This window comes from Ochotona princeps, chromosome 24 (genome assembly GCF_030435755.1).
Source record: "Ochotona princeps isolate mOchPri1 chromosome 24, mOchPri1.hap1, whole genome shotgun sequence".
Classification (NCBI taxonomy): domain Eukaryota; kingdom Metazoa; phylum Chordata; class Mammalia; order Lagomorpha; family Ochotonidae; genus Ochotona; species Ochotona princeps.
Genome location: NC_080855.1, coordinates 18,869,412 through 18,897,000, shown reverse-complemented (window position 1 = coordinate 18,897,000; position 27,589 = coordinate 18,869,412). Strand labels below are relative to the sequence as shown.

At 52.7% G+C, this 27,589-nt stretch overlaps 1 protein-coding gene across 1 annotated transcript in view; it reads left to right on the top strand.

Annotated features, from left to right (window-relative positions):
- ABCC1 (ATP binding cassette subfamily C member 1) overlaps nucleotides 1–27,589 on the top strand; it is a 108,818-nt gene that overhangs the window by 14,970 nt on the left and 66,259 nt on the right. The window contains exons 2-3 of the mRNA XM_058680872.1: nucleotides 21,311–21,487; nucleotides 26,876–27,001. Of these exons, the coding sequence (XP_058536855.1) occupies nucleotides 21,311–21,487; nucleotides 26,876–27,001 (303 nt within the window). The remainder of the gene's footprint in view (nucleotides 1–21,310; nucleotides 21,488–26,875; nucleotides 27,002–27,589) is intronic.

Genomic DNA, 27,589 nt, shown 5'->3' with positions numbered 1-27,589 from the left:
TTCCTCTAGTCCAGCCCTGACTGTTGTGGGTATTGGAGGAATGAATCCATGCACAGGAAATCTGTGTCTTTCTGCCTTTTCAAATGGATAGGAATACATTCTAAAGCATGGGTGTGACTTTCAAGTATGTCCCTCCTGGAGATTGCCCAGGGGCAGCTTCTAGGCTGTGAAACTGCAAGGGTTTGATAAAGGCCCCTTGGCCAGGCCAGCCCTGTGTTGGTGCTTGGTTTGGAGTGGCCACTGTACTCGTGGAGGTCAGGAAGGGACCGTGGCCTCTGAGTGACCATGGCCTTTGGAAAGGGCGATGCTTTGGCAAGGAGGAGGTTTTTAACTACCTCCCTCTCTGCCTGGGTTTGGCAAAAACAACCTGGCCCAGGCATGTGCTTGGTGGAGTTGGGAAGGCAGCTGGCAGGCCCAGGGGACCAGAGATCCGGCCCCTGGCAGCTGTGCTTGAGCTGGCCTGGCAGGGTACCTTGTGTCCCTGACAATTACCGTCTGCCTCCTATTAAAGGTAATGGCGTTGCAAGGGAGCTGTGCGTGGGTGTGGGCATCTCAGGAAGGGAGAGGATTGCCTTTCTCCAGGGGTTAGTGTGGCCTTGGCGTCATCTTTCTCAATTCTAGAGACAGGGGCAAAGCCTCTTGCCATCTTCGTGTGATGCACCTAGTCTGGGGAAAGAGGTCAGAGCAGCCACACTTCACGGCATTTTGGAGGGCCAGCAGGCATGTCCTGCATGCCCATTTTCGGGATGCTTGCATGTGAAGATGAGGCCAGCAGTGTTTGTAGCAGGAGCCATTGGTGGGACCCAGACTGACTGAAGTAGGAAGGAGACCCAGAACAGTGCTGTGCAGCCATAACTTCCTCCTTCCTCCCTTCCTCTTCTGGGTGCAGGTCCTTTATTGTGCTAAGTGCTGGGGACACGCACCATGGCCAGGGGGATGTACGCTGTCCTTATCTCAAGATGACCACAAAGGCAGAATAGAGCCAGACCTTCAGAACCTGAGCTCTGTGATCTTAGATGAATGACTTTACCCTCTCTGTGCAAACCAGGGCCCACAGCAGTGCCTCCCCACAGTGAACGCGGCTGTGCTTTGTTCAGCATGGTTGTTAACATCACTGTACAGTGGTCAGCTTCATGTCTAGTTATATGTGGTTCCCACCCAGGCCCCAGGTGAAATCTGTGCATCTACTGGAAGCTGCAATGGAGAAAGTGCCGGATGTTGCAATAGTTCCAGCCAGGTCAGCCCTGCTTGAGGAGAGGAGAGGGGAGGGGAGGGGAAGGAAGGAGAGGAGAAGAGAGGAGAGGAGAGGGCTCCTTGACTTGGCTCAGGGAGCCCTTTTAGAGCCTGCCTTAGTTTCTCTGTACCAGGGGCACAGTAGTAGTAGCTAATTCAAAGTCTTGCTCTGGGGATGTGATGAGCTGAGTGCTGCCTGCAGAGCAACTTGAAAATCTGCTGTGACTGCCTATAATGTTGTGTGTGGACAAGGAGGCAGGGCCTCCCATCTTCCTTTTAAAGATTTATTTATTTCAAAGGAAGAGCTTGAGTGAGAGAGAGCTGCTCTCCTCTGGTTTACTGTCCAAATAGCTGGAACCAGGCTAGGAAAAGCCAGGAACCAGGAACTCCACCCTCGTCTCTGGCATGGATGGCAGAGGCTGTAGTGCTTGGGCCATCACCCGTTGCCTCTTAGGGTGCACCTGAGCAGGAAACTGGATCGAAGCAAAGGAGTTGTGCATCAGGTGTTCCAAAATAGGATGTGGGGCTCCTGAGGGGCAACTTACCCACTGTGTCCCACACCTGTCTGCTTCCTGTGGGAGAATGTGAGTCCATGGTCGGTGGCCAGGTTCTGCTCCTTGAGTGCTGGCCTCTATGGGCCTGCGTGAGGAGGGCCCAGAGCTGACCTCAGGACAGCTGAGTTATTTTTGACAGAGATCCTGGACCTGGCCTGCTCAGGGCTTCTGGGCTTGGGAATTGTCCTGGTTTTGCCGTTACAAGTGGCCAAGCTTGTCCTCCTGTTGCTCTTGCTGCTGCTGCTCCTGGAGTTATTTTTGGCCTTGGCCTTTCAGCAGGGTTGCTTGGGTCGAAGGTGTGGGGGTGGATTCTCAGGCTTTGCCCCTCCTGAGATGGGTGGAGGGGTTCACCCCACCACCCCGTTAGTATTCTGTGAAGACCTCCTGTCAGCAGCAGGTAGATGAGATGGATATAGTCCTTCCATGGGTGACCCTGGGAAGTCAACAGAGACATGGTGGGCAGTTGGGACTTGGTGCCTGTGCTTGGTCACCACTCGCAGTGCCCATGACCTCACCTGCACCAGCAGGCTGTGAAGCCATGGCTGTGGTCGTACCTGCCTTGTGGATGTGGAAACAAAGCAAGATGCATGAGAGCTGAAGTAGCCACCTGCTAGGAAATGGCAAGACCACCTTCAAACTGAGACGGGGTGGCCCTGTGCTGCCGCATGAGCACGTGGGGGTTCAGTGGGGACAGCCAGGCTTTGGTCATGGCACCTAGGTGGACAGAGGGCCAGGCAGGAGCTTTTGTGGATAGGAGAGACCTCCTCTTCCACCCTGGTTGGGTGGGTGGGAAGCAGTGGATCAGGCCTTGGCCACTCCAGACCATGAGCAGCCATGGGGGGCTAAGGTTGGGAAGGAGGGCACAGCTGGTTGGTCTGAAGGATGGGGGAGGGGCGAGCATTGTGGCCACAGCTTGAGAGGCCAGGGGCAGAAGGTCCTTTCCCAGCACGGTCCTGGCATGACCTGCAGGGCTTGGTGAGGCTGCTGCTTGGAACAGTGAGTAATGCTCATGTGCTGCCTTTTAGCCCCAGGCCCTGGGTGCACCACTAGCCACTTCACTCTCGGAATGACTCTGTGGGGGCGGGAAGACACGCCATACAGGACGCTTGTATCCCTAGATCAGAGAGCCCGTGGTTTCAGGCCTGGCTCTGCTCCAACCTGCCGCTACTTCAAGCCTGGCGCCCTGCTGATGGGCACCCTGAGAGGTTTCAGCTGATGATGGCTCCAGTGGTTGCATCCCTGCCACCCACGCGGGAGACCCAGATGGAGTTGCTGGCTTTTGACTTTGACCTGGCTCAGCCCTTGCTGTTGTGGGTATTTGGGTAGGAAACAAGCAGTTGGAAGATTAGTCTCTCTCTCTCCCTCTTTGCCTTTGCAAATAAAAGAAATCATGTTAAAAACCTAGCTCTGTCATGTTGATTATGTGGCATCACCCCTGATGTTATAGCAGGGGAACGAGGCCCAGAGAACTCAGGTGACTTGCCCCAGCTCACACAGCAGTGTGGTTGGCTTAGAACGTGGCTGTCTGACCCAGATTCCAGGCCTTTGGGTACAACATCGTCCTGCCACAGTGCTTGATGTATCCCTAATGGGCAGCAATAATGACCTGTTTTCAGTCAGCTGTCTTGGGTGCATCTCAAGTCAGTGGCAGGATGACCCAGAGTGGAGGGATCTGGAGCAAGACAGACTGAAAGAATGGCTTCTGCTGAGGGGATGCCACCCCACAGGCTGTGGCTCCACTGGCTGTAGACTCGGCAGCCAAGACCGCAGCCGCAGCAGCCGAAACCATCACTCTTTCCCCTGGATGCTGGGAGCAGGGGGGTAGGGTGACTCTCCCAAGGCTAGGAAGCAGGAATGCCAGGCACTGAGCTGTGTCCTTGGCCGCCAAGTCACAGGGCTGCTTAGCTACCCTCCTTCCTTCTCCTTTCCCTCTGCCCCCAATTGCCATGTAGGGGTGGGAGCACAGGGCGAGGGTTCCAGCTGTGCCTCAGAGACCCCAGGCTGGGAGAGGGGTGAGGCGGGTCACCCCTCGGGACAGAGGCACTGGGGCACAATGTGTAATCAGAGGCTGGGACAATTCCAAGGGAGCATTCGAGGATGACAGCAGTTTCTCCAGTTTCCTGTGCTTAGCTGGCTTTGGAGGAGAGGAGCCAGAAATATGCTCTGGGGTTTCACAGCGTGCCGCCTTCCTGGGAGCTTTCGCAACAGCTCTGGCAACGTGCTGGGCAGTGGGTTTCCCTGCTGAGACCCACTCACCCCCATCCCCGGGAGGCGCTGTCCCAGGCACTTCACTCCACCTGAACTTGGGGCAGTCCTGGCTGCACTTATCACCTGGAACTCATTCTCCCGGAGAGCCAGTGAGCAAGCTTCCCTCCACTGGTTCAGCATCCCCTCCCCTCCCTTCTCCAAATGGCCACAGTGGCTGACATGGTCTGGGGCTCAAGCGCAGATCCAGAGACTCAGTCCAGGTCCCCCATGTGGACAGCAGGGACTCAACCACTTGAGCCTAGCATTTGCTGTCCCTGAGGGTGTGCTGGGAGAGGGGTAGGGATGCCAGGCTCTCTGATGGCACCTGCCTACCCCTTGATTCTGCTTCTGAGTGTAATGACATGCCTGCCCTAAGCGGGCCCACCACTGTCTTCCTTCTGGGTTCTCGGTCAGTGTCCTACCCTCCTGTATCTGCATGGCCTCTTGACACGTTGGCCTACTTGGGATGTTTTTACTTCCTCCAGGAAGCCCACCTCCCAGGTGGCAACAGTGAGCCTGGTTTGTGCTGACACAGTGACTGCTGGGTGCCCAGCCGGTGTCCTGTTGAGTGGCTGTGGGGGCGTCTGCTCAGGGAGGCTACCCTGCAATCCATGTGGCCCTCTTCCACATTCACGCTGTGTGACTCTGGCCAAGCTCCTGTGCTTGCCCAAGCAGCTTCCTCTGCAAGGTGGGGACAGTGGCCCGCAGTTGGGAGGGTTGGAGTGCAGGTGTCATCCCTGCTGTGATTGCTTTGTGAATGAACCCCTTTCTTTTCTCTGGAAACCTCTTGCTTTCCACCCCCCCACCCCCAGGCCCAAGATGTTTTACTTACTTGAAAGGCAGTGTGACTTGAGAAGGAAGGAGAATCAGACCTTCCTTTTACTGATTCACTTCCCAGAGTGGCTGAGCCTTTGCACGTGGCTGAGCTTTGCACGTGGATGGGAGGGGTCCACGTGTGTGAGCCATCCTCTGCTGGCTTTTCCAGGGGCACCAGCAGGCCTGTGGACTGAGAGTAGAGTAGCCAGCACTTGCACAGGCACTGTGATGTGTGACACTGCCATCTGAGGTGGCATTTTAACCCACCGGGCCACACGTTATCCCCACTGTTTAGGTCCCAGTCACTGTCCCCAAGTGTCTCACAGGTGGTTTCTAGTTTTGGTCCTGATACAGGTGGGAGGGGGCCTCAGGGTCGGGAGATGCGGGCAGCAGGAGTGAGCCACGTTGGAAAGTGGTTAAGACATTGGATCTCTACTAGGAGCAGTTTTGCACTCTTGGGGACCTGTGTAAGGTCTGGGGTCATCTTTGTCATAGCAGCTGATGGGATGAGGGGTGCTAATAGCGTGTGGTGAGTGGAGGCCAGAGATGTCCCTGAACTTGGTACAGTGAGTGTATGGGACATGGTGATCCAACCTGAAGTGTCAGCGGTGCTGGGACTGAGAAACCTTGGGTTAAGGGGCCATGTAGTCTAGTTCCAGGTGACATAACAGTGGGGAAAGGAACCACGTGGACACATTTTTAACAGATGCAAATGAGGCTGACTCTAGATAATGTCCTTGCTTGCTGTGGTGTGTCTGTGTGTGCTTGTTAATTGTTCGGGGGCAGATATTCACAGGGAAGGTGAGAATTGTCTCAGCAAAATGACCCTGGGTCTCGTTATTTTATAGATTTATTTTCTTGAAGTTCAGTGTAACAGAGTTATGGATCAGTCTTCATCTGCTAGTGTACTCTGTAAGCAGTCACAGTAGCCAGTGCCTGGCCAGCCTGAAGCCAGGAGCCAGGAACTCCGTCTGGGTCTCCCAGGAAAGTGGCAGGGACTCAGGCGCTTGGACCATCTTTTGCACTGTAGCAGGGAGCTGGATTGGAAGCAGAACAGCCAGGAATCAAACTGAGTGCCATGGATGCCAGTATTATAGGCAGAGGCATACCTTGGCATGCCACGACCCCAGCCCTTCCCTGTCTTGGAATGTAACAACTGTGCTGTGTTTCTGGTGCACCGCGTGCTGTATTAGTACACCTGTGTGTCTTTCCCAAGAGCCATGCTGAGCTGTGATTGACACGCTGTGTGTCTCCTGTGGAGGCCAGCCAGCTGCACCTGTGTCCTTGTTGTCAGTGTTCTAGTATGTTCTCATCACCCTGCATGTTGGTCTTTGTGTCCTTTACACTGGGCTATCTGTGGGCCTGGCACCCGGACCACCAGCTTTGGCTGCACTTTGCCATTTTCATTTCGCGGTTCTGCAGGTCCCTGCTGAGTGTCTGCCTGGCCCCGGGGACTGCATGGAGTGGGGAGTGAGCGACAGAGCAAACATGACTGAGCCTTGTCTGCCAGCCTGTGGTGGGAGGGAAAGCAGGGGAGCAAGATCTGTAATGTATAAAACATTGGTCCTCCTCGGCTCTTGCCGCAGCAGCCAATCCCAGCATCCTGCTAGTGCAGCCCTCGGGAGGTTGTGGGCAAACTCAGGAACTTAGCTCCCTGCTGCTTGTGTGGCCGACCTGGACTGTGTCCACGGTCCCAGCCATTTTTAAAATGTAAAGAAAAAAAATGAGATGGAAATTGCTAACACTTAATAACTGGTACTCTGTTGGACAATGAAGGCTTAGATATTTTCCATTATCATATCCAAATCTAAACTGTGTACAGGAATGATAGCATAGCTGTAATGATTCTAGAGCTGTATTTCCTGTAGAATTTCCTGGGTCTGCATCTTACCCTTGTTTTTAAGGTTCTTGCTGTGTGTGATCTGCAGGTGAAGAGACGGAACCTGAGCCCGTTTTCTGATTTCCTGGCACCTCCAGCTTAGCAGCTGTTAAGCATAGTCCCCCCCGATTAGTCTGTGAATCAGGCACTGCCTGTGTCTGTTTCCTTTAGCTTTAGCGGTTTCTAAGGGAATTCACTGTGTCATTGTTTGGAATTGCAGAAGCCTGGCAGTCACCCAAGTGGCTGGCGGGGCGATCCCCAGGGACTGGGTGAGTGCAGAGCCTGCTGTGTGCACTGTGAAAGGAGAGAATGGGCGAGAGGATGCACTGGTGTATGGGGCAGCCCCCAAGGTCCAAGTTTTTAAAGAAATTTATTATTTGAAGGAGAACGACCAGGCGCACCTGTGAGCTCCCCAAATGCCCACAGTAAGGTTGGGCTAGGCCCAATTCAGAAGGAGTCCAGAACTCACTCTGGGTCTCCTACATGGGAGGCAAGGACCCAAGTACTGGAACCGTCAGTGCTGCATCCCAGGGTGTGTCTACACAGGAAGCCGGCTCGGCTCTGAAATGGAGCTGGGACTCCACCAGACGCTCTGTTAGGGAATGTCTTCACTGCTCCTCGTGTGCACCAAGTTTTAAGTGACAGCTTCCCCATGGCTCATTCGGGGTGTGTATCATGGTTAATTAGCCACCTGCCTGCAAAATGCCAGCAGCTCAATCCCCTACCCACTTGTATTGTGAGAACTTTGGTTTCCACCCATTGTCCTGTGTCCACCAAGGAACACATGTATCCCTGAGTTGAGAACTGAGTTGAAGCATAAATCTGGCCTTGGCACATCAGGTTCATGTTCTTTGTGTCGCTTCACGTGAAAGTCAAGTTGTCTGCTATAGTTTGGCTGTGGGGAGGGTGTCCCTTCCTTCCACTCCTACCTTGGCCTCTGATTGCGCAGAAGCATCAGGTGAAGTCCCACCTGGGGACCTTTCGCACCTCTGTTCCAGTGGCCACCTGCTGCCTCCTAGCCTATATGCAAATACCCCCTTCTCCCCTAGGCCACGCCTTCTCTGAGTTTTTTTCGTTCATACATGCTTGTGCTGTCTCCATATCTACCATCTGCCTTCCTGTCTTAGGGAGTCAAAGGGCAGAGCCCCGTCCCTGGCCGCTGCCAAGACATCAGCACCAGGAATGAGCAGGTGCTTGGTGTTCGGTGTAGGTATGGATGGATGCGTGCTGTCTGTCCAGATACTATTATGCCTGGTGTGGACCTGACCTCTTCCCGACAAGTCCCTGGGATGGGTGCGGAGGGACTTGAGGCCACTCAAGAGGCTGTGGCCGGAGGGTTCTAGAAGGCCAGGTGTCATGAAGGGCCCCGTTGGTCTTTAGGAGAGTCGGGGGCAGGGCAGGGCAAGCCACCTGCTGTGATGTTTGGGCACCTGCCATGGGTGGCCAGACCTCTGTGGTCATCTCAACACCCAGAGCCCTAGTAAAACAGGAACCTTGGTGTCACGGGCCACTCCTCTCTTCTTCACTCCCCAGGGTGCTCTTTGGAGGATTTGGACTCTTCTGGGCAGGGACGGTCCTGCTCTTGGCCACACCAGCCAGCCTTTGCTTGAGGCAGCAACTCTCAAATCCTTCCCCAGGCTTTTCCAGAACTGCAGCAGGAGGACTGGAGGACAGGAGGACGCCAGCCCCAGGCTGTCTCTGTAAACAGGATTAGTGTCCGCAGCTCAGCAGGCCCCTGCCCCGGCTACTGGCCTCCTGCCCCTCCTTTTCTCAGCTACCCTTGGCTTCTGGGCTGGGCCTGGACTGCTTCTCAGTGCAGCCGGAGCCAAATGCCTGGGCAGGTGCCTTTCTCTGTTGTGTGGTGCCGGAGCTGGCCTTTCAGGACCTAAATCCAGCTCCAGCAGGCCCTGCCCAAGTGCCTCATGGTGAGTCTGTTCTAAAATGGCAGTCGCAGGGGGCAGGTGATGTGTCATGGACATCCTAAATGAGCGACTGTTCAGATCCTAGCTGTGCTGTTTCCAGTCCAGCTCCCTGATGGTTTACCCACGTGGGAGACCTGGATGGAGTTTCAGGCTCCTGGTTTCACCCTGGCCCTGCCCCTGCTTCAGTCATTGCGGCTGTTTGAGGAGTGGAAAATCTCTCTCCCAGTATCTTAGTGTATCTCTGCCTCTTGAATAACTATGAACATTTTTCATTTTTTTTTTTTAAAGCAATCATTAAGGTGCCTGCCCCAAGGGTTGCTGTGTTGATGACATGGAGGGGTGTGCCTGAGAACAATGCCTGGCTTGAGAAGAACCTCTGTTGTGTTACAGGCTGAACGTCCCCATCAGAAGTCCCTGTCTGCTTCCCCCGGATGGGGGAGTTTTTGGGTTTCTGGAATATTTGCATAGACTGTTGGTTGGACATGTGAAATCTGAAATGCTCCAGATACTTAAAACTTGGTGAGCATTCCTGCTGGCTTGGGTCAGGGATGCCAAGCCTGCACCGATTCCTTTTATTGTCTGAGTTTCTATTTCCTGGGCTTGCACCCTTTGTCAGCCCTCAAGTGATCCTGTTACTGCCAGTGCTGGGCCAGGAGCCTGCCTGCCTGCTCAGAGGGGCTGACTGGATTTGGCGCACACCCGTCAGGCCTGGGTCTCCGCCCGCCACGCTCTGCTGTTGGCCAACGTCTGTGTTTTTTTCCCTATGTTGACTTCCTTCCTCCTGGCCTGCTTTTATTCATGGTTGAACATTCGGAAGGTGTGAAGAGGAAAAAATAAATGCTTGGAGTTGTACCATCTGACCCTGGCCCCATCCCATGGGGCTGTTTTCCTGGAAGTCACTGTTGTGACCACTTTTCTAGGGTTTTCCCTGCAAGAAGGTCTCTTTCCCCATATGGGTCCTTGCTGTCCTCGGCGGGTATTTTTTCTTCTCCTCCCTGCCTTGTTTCACCTAAGGGACATGTTCTTGCACAGTGTGTGTGGTCGGTGTGTCAACCACTGAGTCTACCTGGTCTCCTGGAGTGGTGAGAGGCCCCAGGGCTACAGAGTTGGGCCCCCTCACTTTTCAGACCCTACCCCCTCTGCAGTGGGATGTGCTGCTTTCCCTGTGTTCATGAGTGTGCACGACAAACTGCACATACGTGCTGTGCTGCTGGCTGAGCCTGAAGACAGGTGTGCACCTGTCAAGCCAGGACCCCATTTGTGCCTTGAATATGTCCTTCACCTCCAAAACCTTTCTACCCTGTTTCTGACAAGGACACTTAGCAGGGGATCTTGCAGTCTTGGGGTGTGGGTAAGCTGTAGGTTCCAGGATTCCTGCAGATACCAAGCTCTGCAGGTGCTTGACTCTGTTGTGAAGACAGCGTAGGATTTGCGTGTGACTTAGCACATCCTCCTGCATACTGTGTCGTTTCCGGGTTGCTGACAGCACCCAATGCAGTGAACTGCTGTGTGCGTGGCTGTACTACTGCTTGGTTTAGGGTGCACTGGCTGTCATGTTCAGTGTTCAGTGCAGTTCTAGCAGTGTTCCTGAATAGTTGTGGTCTTGAGTTTTTTTTAATATGTTTTTATTGCAAGGCAGATTTTACAGAGAGGAATGAGAGGCAGAGAGAAAAATATTCCATCCTCTGGTTCATTCCCCAAGTGACTGTAACCACTGGAACTGAGCTGATCTGAAGCCAGGAGCATCTTCTGGGTCTCCCACGTGGTTGCAGGGTCTCAAGACTTTGGGCCGTCCTCGACTGCTTTCCCAGGCCACAAGCAGGGAGCTGGATGGGAAGTGGGGCAGCCAGGATGCGAACTGGCACCCATATGGGATGCAAGGCGAGGACTTTATCCATTAGGCTACAATGTTGGCTTTGGTCTTGAATTCTTAAATCGTTGAAGAGCCAGCTATAGAGGGCTGCCTGTCCTCCCCTCACCATGAATCCAAGATCCCCTTTGGCTCCAGACAACTGCACTCTCCCTCCTCCCCATCTTGGGTCCTGGGTTACTGCTGTAGTCATACCTCCTCTGTCTCCCTGTACCCCACCCCACCTGCTGAGCGACAGAAGATGCCTTGTGATCCTGTGCCATGCAAGAGGGTCCCGGCAACTGAGACCCATGTGGGTTCCTATGTCAGTGGTTCTGAGGCTGAGAGCTGTGCTGGAGGGTCCCTGCCAAGGAGGGCCTAATTCTTGTGTGTTCAGCTGCTAGACTACTCTTGTCCACCTATGGTGGTGGTGGGGGGGGGGAGGGCAGAGGGTTGAACATTTCCAGGTCTGAGTTAGACGACTCCTTCCAGGGTCTGCACACATGAACTTGGGCTCCACTTGGCCTGAGGGCATTTTGTTGATGCCCTGCCCTGCATGGCCTCAGGCCGGATGGTGTGGCCAGGGATCTTGCCAAGCCCTTTGAGGGCCACACACACCTGGTTTGGAGGCATATGCCCGTTCGTGAGGCCGAACAACTGTGGTCAGTCCCTGGACATTGGCGTCCTTACTTGAGAAGGGGAGGTGGTTTGAATCCTACTGACTCTTAGGGCTGTTGTAGGGGTCCAGCAGACGTGTGCATGCAGCCATGTGGCGCCAACCGGGCATAGCAGTGATAGCTGTTACTCCTGGCACCTGATAATGTTTTCTATTAACTTCCAACTCAGTGTTTAGAAGGAGATTTTTTTTTTTTTTTTGTCCTGAGGTTCCTGCTGCTGTTTACTTATTGAAAGTGTGAACTGGTTTCATTATTGTTCTTTCTGGGGGAATACACGCAGAGTAGAGAAATTCCAACAGGACAGAAGATAATAAACAAAAACTAATAGTTGGCTTCCTGGCCTTGGCTTTGAGTCTGCCTCCTGCTGAGTAGCTGCTGCTTCCTTTTTTTTTTTTTTTTCCTTCCTTAAATCCTTGCAAGGGATGGCCTTTGCCTAGATAGGGGTGTGTGTGTGCGTATGTGTGCACTCAGCCGCACAGTTGGTCCTCTATGTAGGTTCTGAACCCATGTTCCCACCAGCTGTAATTGAAAATATTTGAAACTATAATTGAAAATATCAAAACACACACACACACTACAAGGGCTAGGCATTGTTAAGTCACCACTTGGGATGCCTTGTTGGAGTTCTGGCTTCTCTGCTTCCCACCCACCTTCCTACCAGTGCACCTGGGGAGATGCCCCAACTGTCTGTCCCTTCTAGCCATGTGGGTGGAGCTTCTGGCCCCTGGATCTGGCCTGGCCCAGCCCTTACTGTTGCAGACATTTGGGCAGTGGACCGATGGGTAGAAGAGCTCTCCCTGTTTCACTCTGTCTTTCAAATATTCAAATAAATCTTTTTTTTAAAATTTATTTACAGAGAGGAGGAGAGACAGAGAGAGAGTTCTTCCATCTGCTGGTTCACTCCCCAACTGGCCACAATAGCCAGAGCTGAGCCAATCCAAAGCCGAGAGCTTCTTCCAGGTCTCCCGTGTGGGTGCAGGGTCCCACGGCTTTGAGCCATCTCTTACTGCTTTCCCAGGCCACTAGCAAACAGTTGGATGGGAAGTGGAGTAGCTGGGATATGAACTGGCATCCATATGGGATCCTGGTGCTTATAGAGCAAGGATTCAGCCATGGCCATTGTGCAACTTCTTTTTTTTTTTTTAAAGATTTATTTATTTTTATTACAAAGTCAGATATACAGGGAGGAGGAGAGATAGAGAGGAAGATCTTCCGTCCGATGGTTCACTCCCCAAGTGAGCACAATGGCTGGTGCTGTGTCGATCCAAAGCCAGGAGCCAGGAACCTCCTCCAGGTCTCCTACATGGTGCAGGATCCCAAAGCATTGGGCCATCCTTGACTGCTTTCCCAGGCCACAAGCAGGGAGCTGGATGGGAAGTGGAGCTGCCAGGATTAGAACCGGCACCCATATGGGATCCCTGGGCGTTCAAGGCGAGGACTTTAGCTGCTAGGCCACGCCGCCGGGTCCCATTGTGCAACTTTTTAGAGTGACTCCCTTGAGAGATCGAGTTGGTGCTCCTGGGAGGTTAAAAGAGAGGAGTTAGAAACAGATGAGAATAAGGCTGCCTGGTGTAGCAGGCTGAATGACGGCCCCGCTGGCGTTGCACATGCAGCTTGTGGCTGCTCCGCTGTGTTTTAATTTGCGATACAAGTGAATGAAGGTCAGGGATGGACGAGTCGCCGAGGTGGGGGGTGATGGAGAGTGTCTGGGGTGGGACAGTGTAATCCTGAGGGCCAGCAGGACTGAGGACACTGGGGGAGGAGCAAGAACCAGAGAGAAGGCAGTGTGCGGACTCAGCCCGGTGCCGCTGGCTGTGTAGGCAGACGGAGGGGCTGCAGGGTGTGTGGGACTCAGCCCGGTGCCGCTGGCTGTGTAGGCAGACGGAGGGGCTGCAGGCACGGCAGTGTGGGCAGCTGCTGGAGGCTGGCCAGGGCAGAAAGGCGAGTTCACCTTAGGGTGTCTGGAAGGAGTGCCGCCTCGCCCACACCCTGGGTTGTACCCCAAGGGACCGTCCCACATTTGCGGCCTCCCCTGCTCTGTCACATGGATTTAAGCCTCTCTGTTTGTTCACGTTTGTCATCACAGCGCCAGAAACTAATGCAGTCGTGAAGTTGAGCAGCGTTTTAAGTCTTCGGCTCTTGCTCTTAGCCAAATGTGGGCTTCCCCAGGGAAAAATTATGTGTTAGCAATCGCCACATTCTCCCTATCATTAGAAGCCCTTGATGGGGTGGGGGACCTCCCAGGAGTCAGACCTCCCTCGTGCCCCCCTGACCCAGCCTCATGAAGCTGGCTGTCAGACATCTCTGTGCCTGCCCTTGCCTCGTCTATAAAATGGGTGAGCGAACAGCCTCCTTGTGGTCATGAAGATGAGTTAATTCATGTAAACTGCATCGAGCAGTGCCTGGCATGTAGCTAGTGCCGGGGGCTGGTGATTATGGAGAAAGGAGGAGAGGTGGAAGAAGAGAAAGGGGGATCCTGTGTCCAGTGGCTCACTGTCAAATGGCACAGTGACTGGAGCTGGGCCTGTCCAAAACCAGGAGCTTCTGCTGGGTCTCCCATGTGGGTGCAGGGGCATAAGCACTTATATCATCCTCTACTACTTTCCAAGGGCATTAGCAGGGAGCTGGATGAGAGGTGGAGCAGCCAGGACTTGAACTGGTGCCTGTATGGGGAGGGGGGTACCAGCACCGCTGGCGGAGGCTTGAACTACTGTGCTTTGAAGTCCACCCCCTAGAGAGGAGAGACCTATCAGGAATAGTATCAGGGACTCCAAAACTCAGAGATGTGGGCTAGGATGGCAGTGGGGTGGGGAACACAAGAAGATGGAGGAGGGGAGGAGAGACTGGGATTCTGAGAAGCCGGGGTAGGGGACCGCTGTGGGTAATGGTGATTTGCGCTGGTTGAGCCCCTCAGGGAGGGTCAGGGATTGGGGTTGTCAGATATCCCATTCTGAATTCTTGTGTGTTGGGTTCACCTCCATGTCCTTGTTAGAAGTTGCCTCAGTGGATCAGAGCTTTTCTGGTGAGGGCAAATCCATTTGAGTCGGGAGTGAGCAGTCAGGTGGACATAAGGGAGAAGTCCCGTAGGGGGCTGGGCTGCAGGTGGAGCACAGGCAAGCATGATCCACAGGGACCCCAGTCGCCAGTTTCTTTCTTGGCCATTTTTAAAAAAGATTTATTTATTTTTATTGGTAAGTCATATGCAGAGAGGAGGAGAGACAGAGAAGAAGGTCTCTGTCCCCGATTCACTCCCCAAGCCAACAGCCAGAGCTGAACTGATCTGAAGTCGGGAGGCCAGAACCTCTTCCAGGTCTCCCATGCAATTGCAGGTTCCAAGGCTTTGGGCCGTCCTTGACTGCTTTCCTAAGCCACAAGCAGGAAGCTGGACGGGAAGTAGAGTAGCCAGGACATGAACCAGCACCCATATTGGATCCTGGCACATGCAAAGCAAGGACTTTAACCACTAGGCTACAGCGCTGGCCCCAGTCTGCTTCATTCTTTTTTTTTTTAAAGATTTATTTTTATTACAAAGTCAGATATACTGAGAGGAGGAGAGACAGAGAGGAAGTGGAGCTGCCGGGACTAGAACCAGCGGCCATATGGGATCAAGGCTAGGACCTTAACCACTAGGCCACGCCGCCGAGCCCCATGTCTCCTTCATTCTTACAGTGGAGATGCAAAGGGACGTAGAAAGGTGACTGGGGTTGTGGTGTTGGTGACTAAGCCACCACCTGCAGTGTTAGCGTCTCATGTTGGAGTTCGGTTCGTGTTGGAGTTCTGGTTTGAGTCCTAACTGCTCATGGTTGGAAAGGCAGTGGAAGATGACCTGAGTGCATGGGTCCCTCCCTGCCACGCTTGTGGGAGACCGGGCTGAAGCAGTTGGACTTGCCTGATCTCCAGGGCTTCCTCCAAGCCCAGGGAGGGAAGGTCAGAGCTGTGGTCCTTGCAGCTGGCAGCTGCGTGGGCGCATGGGAGCCCTCCGGGGAGTCGCCCTGCATGTCTCTTGGGGTTAAGGGTGTTGTCCTTTTCTGTGGAAGGCACAGCAGGGTCCTAGCCTCACAAGGGTCATGCCAGAGGGTACCACCCGCTCCCCCAGGGGCCCATCTGTGAAGCCGTGTTGGCCATGTGCACAGGGCAGCAGTTAAAGTTCATGTTCAGAGTTGCGGTTACCCTCTGCGTGCCCACCCTTCCTCCTCCTGCCCTCCCGGAGCTGCCATGTGGCCTGCAGCAGGAAGTCGGAAGCTCTGTGTGCCCTTGGGTCTGCCGACCTCTCCTTCCCTGTCCGTGTCCTCAGACGCTCCTGTTCCAGCCGCCGGCTTCCTGGCGGGAGCTTCTCTGGGCCACACCCGCCTTTAGCTTCCTGTGCTGGACTTCAGGGCTTCTGCCCCGACAGCGTCCTTGCCGCAGCTCCCTTCCAGTCCCATGCACATGTTCTCCCACCTTATCCTTGCCAGAGCCACTGCTTGCAGCGTGAGGAGGTGAAGGAGCTGCTGAGGTTCACACGGGGAGTCCTGTTAGTGGGAAACTGGGGAGGCCGAATCTGAATTGGCATCTATCCGACCCAGAGGACACCCCCATCCCCCGACTGGGGTCACAGCTAAAAGCTTTACTGGGGCAAGTTGGTTTTTGTGAAATTAAACCGAAGCCAAACCAAAGTTTTACATACTGTGAGGAAGGGAAGGTGTGGTTTTGTTTTTTCATTTGAGAGGGAGAGATTATGCCCGCCTACCAGCGTACTCCCTCAGTGTGTGCAACGGCCAGGGTGGAGCTGGCCAGGGGCCAAAGCTGGAAGCCAAGAGCACAATTAAGTTCTCCCACGCAGGTGGCAGGAGCCCAGTTCCGGCAGCCGGCACTGTCGCCTCCCAGGGCCTGCACTGGCAGGAGGTTGGAGTCAGCCAACAGTTAACACCCAGGCCATCCACCATGGGGTGTGAGTGTCTTACTCCCCACCCCCAGGCTCTGGGAAAAACCTGGTTTTGGATCATGCTGTCTGCTCAGTCATCTCTGGGTATCTGTAGGGCCCGGAGGATCTGGGTCAAAGGTGACCCCAACCCTGACGTCCTTGAAGTGTGGATGGAGGTGCTGAGAAACAAGGCAGAAAATTATGACAGAGGTGGGCAGGGAGCAGAAAGGCTCCGTGGCATGGGTAGGAGTTTGTTAAGGTGGAAAGACATCACAGAACGCGGGTCCAGCCAGAGGTGACGCAAGAGCCATTGTGTCACTCAAGTCACAGAGTGTGCATGCCCTGCGCCCAGGACCACTACCTTGCTGGTCTCCAGGGCTTTGGATGTTGTCTACCCCAGGTACACCCCTGTGAGTCAGGGCCCCAGTTGGCACATGCAGACACAGGAACAGCCTGAGGATGGGGTTTTAAATGGCCCTAGGGAGGCTGCCGCATGGTGTTCTCTGTGAAAGAGGGCCTGGTCAGAACTGTCTGGTTCAGTGATGTAAGTTGCCAAAGTCTGTGTTTGCCTCGAAGCAGGAGAGCCTGACTACTCCTAGGCACACACCCTGGGAGACCTTGTGCTCATCACAAAGAGGAAGTTAAACCACAGAATATACTTTGCACCGCCAGGGTGGCAGACATGGAAGCATGTTGAACACTGTGGTTTGGGAAAGAGCTGCCCTGGAGCTGGTTAGGTGGGGTATAAATCACTGTTAACAACGGAACAACAGTGATTTGGCAGGCTCACCTGTAGCCACCTGTGGCGTTTAATGGAGGCACCTCCCCAGGTTGTTTGATTGCAAGAACAACCCAGATATCAAGTCAACTGGGGGCTCAAGTCAACACCATCGTAGGATGCAGCAGTAACCAAGAATGAGAAAGCATTCTGTACTAATTGGAGATGTGTTCTGTGGAGGGGAAAAGTAAGGTACAGGTTAAGCCCCCTTCCATTCCATGTTTGTGTTCGTCGTTTGTACACAGACTGTTTTCTGGAAGGGTTCACAGGAAGTCAGTAATGGTTGTTCCCTAGAGAGAGGATGAATGTTCAGGGGGTAGGGTAGGGTGAGGGTTAGCAGAGGGGAGGGAAAGAAGGCGTATCGCTTCTGCCCTTGAGTTCAGAAGAAATTCAGTACCAAGAATGAAGGTCTGTGTTAGAGGCTGCTTTCCTGGCTTAGGAAAAGAAGCAAATGACAGGACCGGGTGTGGATTGCAGTGCCTTTTAGGAAAGCAAAAAAAAAAAAAAAAAAAAAAGACTGTTTGGAAAATGTATGAGACTCCACAAGGGCCCTCAGATGGTTTGTGGGAAATGGAATGAAAAGATAAGTTTATTTTCATACAAAAAGTTTGTGGATTCATACCTAGGGTTTTTTTTTGTTTGTTTGTTTGCTGATTTTTTGTTTGAATAACAGTGCTTGAGAGAGAACATTTCATTTGCTGGCTTACTGCCAAAGTGGCTGCAGCAGGGCTGGGCCATGCTGAAGCTAGCAGCCAGGAACCCTTTATTTTGGTATCCCATGTGGGTGGGTGGGGAGCTGACTACCTGAGCTGTCCTCTGCTAACTTCAGGAATCAGAGCAGCCGGGACTTGAACCAGGACTGGGATTCTGGCATCGCACGCAGTGGCTGTACTGGCTGTACCACATCTGCCTCACCCAGTTTCCTTTCTTTCTTTCTTTGAGTGCATGGGTAGGTCGGTAAACACCCAGACAGGTGTACATGTGGGTGCATGGGCGAGTAAATGGCTGCAGAGACAGGTGACTCAGTGGGTGTCTGAGTAGACAAGTGGGTGGAGGCATGGACAGGTAGATGCCTAGGTGTGTGGGTGGGTAGCTGGATATATGAACAGATGGATGGATGGTCACATGAATGGGCTGCTAAATACATTATATACATGGGATGGATAGATGAGTGGGTGAGCCAGTAGATGCACTTTCGGTAGCTGGATGGATGGGTGTGTGGGTGGACTAGATATACAAACAGGTAGATGGATAAATGGGCTCAGATCTGTCGATGGTTGTAGATTACTCTGACTGCAGTAGAGAGGGTGGGGTGGGGAAGTTTGACGAGGAGTAATGGGCCACACACACTAACAGTTGGTGAACCGTGAATAACACGTGTGAACTGCTGCTGTGTCGTGTCTGCGTAGAGCAAGCCCCAGCACTATTTTCTTTCTCGCAGGGCAAATTCCTTTGGCATGAGTTTCTTCTGGCAAGTGCTCAGAAACTCTTGGGTCTTTAATAACCACTCACAGTTTAATCCTTTTTTCACCATCACCTTCAGGATCTCCACGAAACCTCCTGGGATAATCCATGTTGGATACTGACCGTTCCTCTCCTTGGTCAAGTTCTTACTTTACAAGGCTGTCTTCCAGAAGACTCGAGCTTTGTCCTTTTGGGGGTTTTTCTTTGAGTCTGAGTATCTTCTTGACTTTGTGTATGTGCGCGTTGGCCTTGCAATGTTCATTTATTGATTCCTTCTTCTTGGTTCCAGAGAAATAGCTGTCATAGATACCCCATAGGGCTGGAGGTGCCTTTTTTTTTTTTTTTTTTTTTGCCAAGGGTTGTTTGTACAATGATAACATCATTTGTGGGTCATACAAAATCACCAACTTAGCTTACTGTGGATTTACTCAATTTTGGGTCTCATCTGCAGATACCTTGCCAGGAACAGAAGTTGCCTGCTTCTATTCTTTTTTTAAAAAAATATTTATTTTTTTTTATTGGAAAGGCAGATATTGGAAAGGAGGAGAGACAGAAACACTTCCCAAGTGATTGCAGTGGCTGGAGCTGAGCCAATCTGAAGCCAGGAGCCATGAGCTCTTCCAGTTCTCCCACACGGGTGCAGGGTCCCAAGGCTATGGGCCGTCCTTGACTGCTTTCCCAGGCCACAAGCAGGGAGCTGGATGGGAAGCAGGGCCGCCGGGATTAGAACCGGCAACCATATGGGATCCTGGCGCGTGCAAGGCGAGGACTTTAACCACTACGTCATCGCACCAGGCCCACCTGCTTCTATTCTTACGAAATGTATGGGGACTTGCTCCTTACCCACTTACATTTTACATTTTTAAAAAAATCAGGGTTGAAGCACTGACTCAGTAGGCCAATTCTCTGCCTTGCAGTGCTGGCATCCCATATGGACGCTGGTTCATGTCCTGTCTGTCCTACTTCCTATCCAGCTCCCTGCTTATGGCCTGGGAAAGCAATGGAGGATGCTCCAAGTCCTGGGCCCTGTACGCCCATGGGAGACCTGGAAGAAGCTCTTTATTCCCAGCTTCAGATCAGCCCAGCTCCAGCTATTGTGGCTACTTGGGGAGTGAACCAGCAGATGGAAATCTGTAAATCTGCCTTTCCAGTAAAAATAAGTAAATCTTAATTATTTAATCGATGTATTTGAGAGCAGTGAGTGAGTAAGTGCTCCCAAGGATTGGTTCCCTCCTAGCCTGCAGTTAGGCTGTCCATCCAGGTCTCCTGCATGGGGTTTTGGGATTCAGCTACTGGAGCCATTACTTGCTGTGTCCCAGGGCATGCGTGAGGAAGAGATTGCAGCCAAGAGCCAGCGCAGGTGTTGGACCCAGGCATCCTGATACAGGATGCTGACGTAAGTGCTACACCAAGCACTTACTTTCTTGGCCTTTGGAGTCAGACTCCTTTATTGAAAAAGTTGTAATTTTAACCATTTTCAAGCTCACTAGTGATAACTGTATTCACATCTTTGTGTGTGTCTGGAGCCCTTTTCTGTAATTCACAGAACAGGTGTTTTGCTCGGGTTTGTCACCTGTTTTCTCTGAGGGAAAGGGTCTGTTTCCCTCACTTTGTCTTCTGTGACGTGACTCGGTGTCTGTCAGAGGGCCCAGCTCCTGGGTGGTCTCCTTTGCGTGCTGGTGGGAAAGCTATTGGAGTCAGAGACATCTGGGGGATGCGTGGTCCCGGGTAGGCTGGAGGACTGGGAGAACAAAGGCCTGCTGGGGACGTGTCCACCTGGGGAACACCTGGGTCTTACCCAGAGACCCGCCACCCCTCAGCCCCTTGTGGAAGTTGGCCTTGAGGAATAGGGATCTGGTGCTACTCTCCAATTTCCTGGTTTTTAAAGATTCATTGGAAAGGCGGTGTGTCAGCTCTTCCCTCTGCTGGTTTACTACCCAAAAGGCCACAACAGCCAGGGCTGGGCCAGGAATGCCATCCTGGTCTACCATGTGGGTGAGAGAGCCCCCATCAGCCAGCTGGGCGGTCCTCTGCTTTTGCCCAGGTTTGTGTCCTGGTCTACCTTGTGGGTGAGAGAGCCCCCATCAGCCAACTGGGTCATCCCTGCTGCTACCCAGGCTCGTGATCAAGGAGCTGGATTGGAAGCAAGGCAGTCAGGGTTTGAACTGGTACTCCACTATGGGATGCTGGCGTCAGAGGTGGCAGTTTAGGCTGCTGTGTCATGATGCCAGGACCGATTTTCTAGGTTTAAAACATTCAGATGACCTGATATTAAATGTCAACAGCTAATTCAGTTTTTTTTTTTTTAAGATGATTGAGACAATAACAGCAATCACAGCAAACCATTTATGGGGCAAAGTGGTCTGGGCTGGGGGGTACCTCTGTCAGACCTCTAACCTTACCCCGTTTGTTCCTGGCAGAGGTGGGAAATGGACACGCCAAGATGGAGCTTCCAAAGTTGTATAATTTGTGTGGTCAGGGCAGGACCTGAATTAAACTTCTCCATGTCAAAACTCGCGTTCTTCTAGATTTTTACTTATTTACTTGAAAGGCATGGTGGCGCACACACAGACACCAGACAGAAATCTTCTGACAACCTGTTCACTCTCCAAATGCCCCTGGCAGTTGGGTCTGGGCCAGGTAGAAAACAGGTGCTGGAAACTCCATCCTGGTCTCCCACATCGCTGGCAACCTTTGGTGAGATCTCTCACACGGAAGCACAATGGTGGGGGGGGACAGTCCATAGTGATGGTGCTGCCTCTGCAGATAGACAAGATGAAAAAGTCCCCGACTCAGAGCTAGGATGGTCGGAGGCTCTGTGTACTTCAAGAATTGTAGCAGTGGATTTTGCTACTGGCTCGGGGGACCTTGACCCCACCCCTCCCAGCTTCCGGGACCTCTTTCTCTGTGTTTCCGACATCCGCTCCATCTGAGTTCTCTTGGGATCTTGTGTTATTGAAAACTGCATATGTGTGTGTGTGCCTGCAGGACTGGAACCTCACGTGGTACACCAGCAACCCCGACTTCACCAAGTGCTTTCAGAACACCGTCCTCGTATGGGTGCCTTGTTTCTACCTCTGGGTCTGCTTCCCCTTCTACTTCCTCCACCTCTCCCGCCATGACAGGGGCTACATCCAGATGACGCATCTCAACAAAGCCAAAACCGTGAGTCCCTGGGGACCTGCTGCCGGGTGGGGGGTAGGAGGTGGGTAACCACGGAGGGCGGGGCCTGTTTGCTCCATCGCCCCCGGTACCTTTCCTTGCAGACAGAAGGGACATGCGGCAGGTGATTGCCCAAGCTGTAGGGCGGAACATGGGCTCATGGCTCACCCCCACCTCCTGCCAGTTCTGTCGCCTGCGGGCAGCTGCGTCCACCTCCCCAGCCTCAGTGTCCCCATTTGTGCAGTGGGATGTTAGGTGCTTTCTGGAGGGCTAATCAGGAGGTTGTCAGAAGTCTTCCTCTTTGACTAAAGCAGTTTCTTTTTCGTTTGTTTTGTTTTATGTTTTTGCTTGAGACAGAGTAAGCTCTCACCAGTTAGTTTACTCCCTTGATCTCCACAGCGGCCAAAGCTGGAAGAAGCTGGGAGCCTAGCTGGGATCCCCCATACAGGTGGCAGGGATCCCGGTATTTGTGCCATAACCTGCTGCCTCCTAGGATGGGCGGTAATGGGAAGCTGGATTCAGGAGCTTCTGGAACTGGTCACTGAATCCCGGGTTCCCTGTATGGATTAAGACTGACCTAACCACCAGGCCAAAAGTCTACCACATACCTGCACATGCGTGTCCTCATTTTTCTCATTTTTTGCTTTTTTTCCTTAAAAGGTAGTTTTCGTTTTTGAAAGCATCTCAAGGTACAGAAAAGTTGCAAGAATCATACCAAGAACTACCTGACCCCGTATACCCATACTCAAAGTCAAGTGTTAACGTGTTAACGTCACTGATTCTTTTTTTTAAAGGATTTATTTATTTTTATTGGGAAGTGAGATTTATAGAAAGGAGAGACAGAGAGAAAGGTCTTTGTCCATTGGTTCACTCCCAAGTAGCCTCAACCAGAGCTGAGCTGATCTAAAGCCAGGAGCCAGGAGCTTTTTCCAGGTGTCCCATGTGGGTACAGGATCCCAACACTTTGGGCCGTCCTCTGCTGCTTTCCCAGGCCACAGACAGGTGCTGGAAGGGAAGTGGAGCAATGGGATACGAACCAGCACCCACATGGGATCCGGGTACATGCAAGGCGAGGACTTTAGCCATTAATCTACCACGCTGGGTCCAACATCGCTGGTTGTTGCTGTCTTCTTCCACACCTGTCACTTAACACTTCTCTGAGTCATTTCAGTAGGTGGCACTTAATTCCCTGTCTTCAGTATTTCTTTCTCTGAAGCAGAGACCCTCTGCTGTGCCTGCCATGTGGTTGTTCCATTCAGGATGGTTCTCGTGGACACAGAGTGAGCAATTTCTCTTCCAGTTTTGTCTACAGACCTGATTTTGCCCTCTCAAGCATCCTTCCACTCTGGCTCACGGGCCGGCCCATGCTCATCACGCTGTCCCTTTAGTTTCTTCTGTCTGGGAGGGATCCACACGCCTCTTTGTCTTTAGTGGCACCAACATAGTTAAACATTACGGGCAGCCAGCAGTTCTGTGGAGTGCTCCCAAGTTTGGCTCGTATTGGTTCTTGCTCCTGCTTGATTCCTTGGAACACACATCTAGCTGGAAACCACGCAGGGATGTACCTGTCCTCGGGGGGTCCCCAGGCTGGAGTCGCTTGGTGCTCCCCGCCGAGCATCGGCTCCTAGGGCTGTGTCATTCCTGTCTGTGCCCAGAGGACTGCCAGAGTATGCCAGCACCATGGCCCTGGGCTTCCTCTCCTGCTGCACTGGTACCCAAGTGAGCCCTGGGCTTCTGTGCTTGGGGAGTCTTTGTTTAGCTGGCTGCAGTACATGTTGTAGCCAGGGGCTGGAAAGGCTTTAAATTCAGCTAACAAATCCCATCATTTCCCTTTGAGGCTCAGTATTAGGAAGCGAGAACAGTCCTTTCCACTGGTTCTTTGAAAGAGGGGGAGAGGAAGCTCGCCCATCTGTTCATTCATTTCACTAATGACGACAGGAGCCAAGAACTCCATCTGGATCTCCTATGCGGGTGGCTGGGGCCCAACCCTCAGGCCGTCTTTCCTTGTCATATTATCAGGACCAGCGAACTGGGATAGTCTTGGATTTGAAGCAGTACTCCAGTATGGGGTGCTGTACCCTCCCACACTAGCTTTTGCCTCAATTCTTCTTTTCTTAAATATTTGTATGTTTATTTGTAATTGGCACATAATTGTACATACCTGTGGGGAGCACTATGATATATCAATGCCTGTATATAAGATGTAATGATCAGATTACCACCAAATGTTTGTCCCCTGTGTTGCTAACATTCAGAATCCTACTAGCTATCTGGAGAAAATTGTTTCCTTTTTCTTTATTTTTTAAGCTTTATTTATTTTTTATTAAAAAGGTAGATTTACAGAAAGAAGGAGAGACAGGAAGAAAGATCTTGGTTACTGGTTCACTCCCCAAGTGGCCGCAGCTGCCCGAACTGAGCCTAGCTGAGCTGATCCGAAGCCAGGAGCCAGGAATGTCTTCTGCATATCCCACATGGGTGCAGGGTTCCAAGGCTTTGGCCTGTGCTCGGCTGCTTTCCCAGGCCATAAGCAGGGAGCTGGATGGGAAGTGGATTAGAACCGGTACTCATATGGGATCATGACATGTTCAAAGCGAGGACTTTAGCCGCTAGGCCATGGCGCCAGGCCTGGCCATAGAAATTCTAACAGGCGTTTTTTTCCCCTTGGTGGAGGTTTTAGTTTTTGCTTGTTTGTTTATGCATATAGGATCTTGTCAGGGTAAGCAGGGACAGTTTGAACTTCCTCCTTTGCAAGCTGGATGCTTTTATTGCTTCGTTGCCTAATTGCTCTGGGTCACAGTGGTAAAAAGGATCCTTCGACTGCCCTGAAACCTGTTTTATTTCCGTGCATTTGTCTGATTTCCACAGTTCTCTGGCCGATTATTAACTTTTTCATTGCTGTCTGAGGAAAGAGATGATTTTGATTTTTCACTGTTGCTGTTTGTCTTGTGGCCTAATGTCACACAGGGTCTGTTCTGGGGAATGTTGCGAACCCTGGCGAGGAGAACGCGTATCCTGCCGTTGTGGGAAACAGTGTCCCAGAGATGGGCTGTCCATGTGGTCTGCAACGCAGTTTGAACTCCAGTGTTCTCTTGTTCCCCTCCCTGGGTGCCTTGTCTGTTGACACATGGAGGGTTTTTGATGTACACACTTGGGTGGTCCGGCGGTGTCTGTGTGTTAATAGTGGTTGTCTCCTCCATCTGCACTGATCCTTTTCTTATCATTAGGTGGTATGTATTGGAAGTGACCGTCTCATAGGCAGCATACGTAACACTTGAGTATTGTTTCTCTTCCAGTCAGTCTGTTTCCTTTGGAGAATTTAACTCATTAATGTTCAAGGTTATTCTTCCTGGGTGACAGTCTACTTCTGCCATTCTCTTCACTGTTTCTGGTTGTGGTGCATAGCCTGTGGCTTTCTTCCTCCCTTCTGTTCCTCTCTGTGGCTTAGTGACTGTGCACTGAATGAAGCCATTCTCCAAGACTTCTATCCTTGCACTCCTGGTTCAGTGGCCAGATTTGGATGGTTCTGCCAAAGCCTTTTGCCTCTCGCACCCCTCTGCGGATGTGGCTGGCTCCTACCACAGGTCAAGCCTGTCTGTAACACATCACTCACTAGGCTGATTAGAACAGCGTGAAATCCCACTGCACACCCATGGGAATGAATGACCCACATCTAGAATACAGTGATGGCACAGAGGGAACTGGGAAGCATCAAGAACCATGGGGTTGTTGCCAGCGAGGATGTGCAGGGACAGCCTTCCAGAGCGTGTCTGAAATCCAGGCACACTGTGGCTGCTGAGGTGGTGCTCACCACTGCAGGCTAGTTTGCCAGTGGAACTGAAACATGCCTGACCATGTAGGAGCAACCAGCATCGAGGAGCTAGGAGCTGTCATGCTCTGCAGGGATGGGTGCGTGCTTTAAACATGGGGTCACCAGGTGAAAGAGACCCATCCTAGCAGGCTCTGAACTGATCCCGGAAAAGGTCAGGCTTGGGGGACTGTGAGAGATAAGGGCTGAGGTGGGGGGACTGAGCAGGCAGGGCCCGGGCAGCTGAGGGCAGCCCATGTGCTAGCGCATTGATCTGGACACACACACACAGTGCATGGCTCAGGGAGTGCACCTGTCCCTTGGCCCCATGACCGCTTTTGGCCATGCGCGGTCACCACCTGTGATACAGGCTCATGGCCATGCTGCAGGAAGTTGGTGGCGAGAGGCCTGGGTGGAGGGGGGTACTCTGCAGATGGGAACTCTCTGTACCTTCCTCTTGGTTATTTTTGTGAGCTCAAACCTGCTGTCAGTCTTTTTTTTTTTTTTTTTAAGAAATATCCTGTCTTTTGCCAGGTGTGATGTCTTCCTTGTAGACCCTGGGAGCACTTTGTACATTTCTTAGGGAACAGTGTCGTCTTTCAGAAATTTCCAGAAATTCTTCTGGTGACATCAGGCTCCAGGCACCTTGACAGCCCTCCCCTGTCGTGCCTACCTCTCTGACTCCCCTCTCCTGCCTACCTCTCTGACTCCCCTCTCCCAGGGTATTTTACCCCAGGGCCTTTGCACACACACCCCCAAGTCATTTTTCCCTCCAGGCATTAGCTTCTGTCTCGTTTTTTTCTTTTTTTGAGGGGGAGTTACTGTTTTTATTGGAAAGGCAGATTACAGAGAGTAGAGAAATTCTTGCATCTGCTGGTTCATTCCCCAAGTGGCCTCAATGGCTGGAGCTCCTCCGGAGCCAAGAGCCAAGAGCTATCTCATGTGGGTGCAGGGTCCCAGGGCTTTGGGCCATCCTTGACTGCCCTCCCGGCTCGGAGCTGGATGGGAAATAAAGCAGCCAGAACATGAACCTGCGCCCTACAGGATTCCAGTGCATGCAAGGCGAGGTTTTAGCCACTGAGCCATTGCGCTGGGCCCTCATGTCTCCTCTTGACCCTGACATCACCTGTTCAGAGGCCTCCCTGCACCTGTCTTAACTGTTACATCTTTGGACAGAATCCTTTCTGCTTCCCTGCATGGTCCTTTTTGTAATTTCTAATTTGTTTCTTGCTTCTTTCTTTCCGCTAGAGTGTCAGCTCCCGGAAGGTGGGGCCTGGAGTCTGTTTCATTCACTGTGGTATCCCCCAGCACCTTCCCAGGCACTGTCAGGATGAACGTGGTCAGGGGTGTGGCAGGCTCCCCACACAGGGTCTGTAGGTACAGCAGCGCTGCAGGCTGAGGTCTTGCGTTTCCAGCTGCTGCGAGAATGGCAACCTCAGCCTCATTCCCTGGGGGTGGCTCACCGTCTCTGGACCAGCAGAGAAGGGCCTGCCTGGGCCTTGGCCAGACTCCAGGAGAGCCATGCCAGGCTGACCTCCTGCCAGCCCCCCTTCCGTCCCTTTAAATCCTCATTTGCTTCCCTGCAGGCCTTGGGGTTCCTGCTGTGGATTGTCTGCTGGGCAGATCTCTTCTACTCTTTCTGGGAAAGAAGTCAGGGTGAGCCCCTGGCCCCAGTGTTGCTGGTCAGCCCAACCCTCCTGGGCATCACCATGGTAAGTACCAGCTGGCCGTGACCCTTCAACTGCAGGGCACTCTGAGGTCAGAGACTGCTCCTATGAGGGAGCTCTGTGCTCTGAGTTCCCTGAGAAGTTAGGCCGGTTGTTCTTGAGTGTTACAAACATGAGGCAAGAGCCAGGGGAGGTGGCACGACTTGAGCACGGAGAGCCATTTGTCCAAGGAACGTGGGAGGGAGCGTGTGGGATGGAGGACCAGCTGGGCTGTGGCGCTTCAGGAGTTCGTGGTGGGCGCAACAGCGGCCAGGTTGGGAAAGCCTGTGAGCCTTCACCCACTACAGGCAGTGTCCACGCCAGGCAGTGTGCTCATCGCCCAAATTGGAGATGAACTTAAGGCACAGAGAGAAGAGGGAAGCGGCTCAAGGTTACACAGCCAGGAACTAGTCAAGCCAGAGTGCAGCGTGGCTCTGGCCTCTGTTAAGCACTGAGGCTGGCCTGCCAGCGTCCAGCGGGGCTTGGTTTCCAGGACCCTCCACAAGCAGCGAGCTCTTTAGGGACTTGTGTCTGATATATACAACGTTATGCTGCCTGCATGTAGCGTGAGCACACGCTGTCACGTGCTGAGTC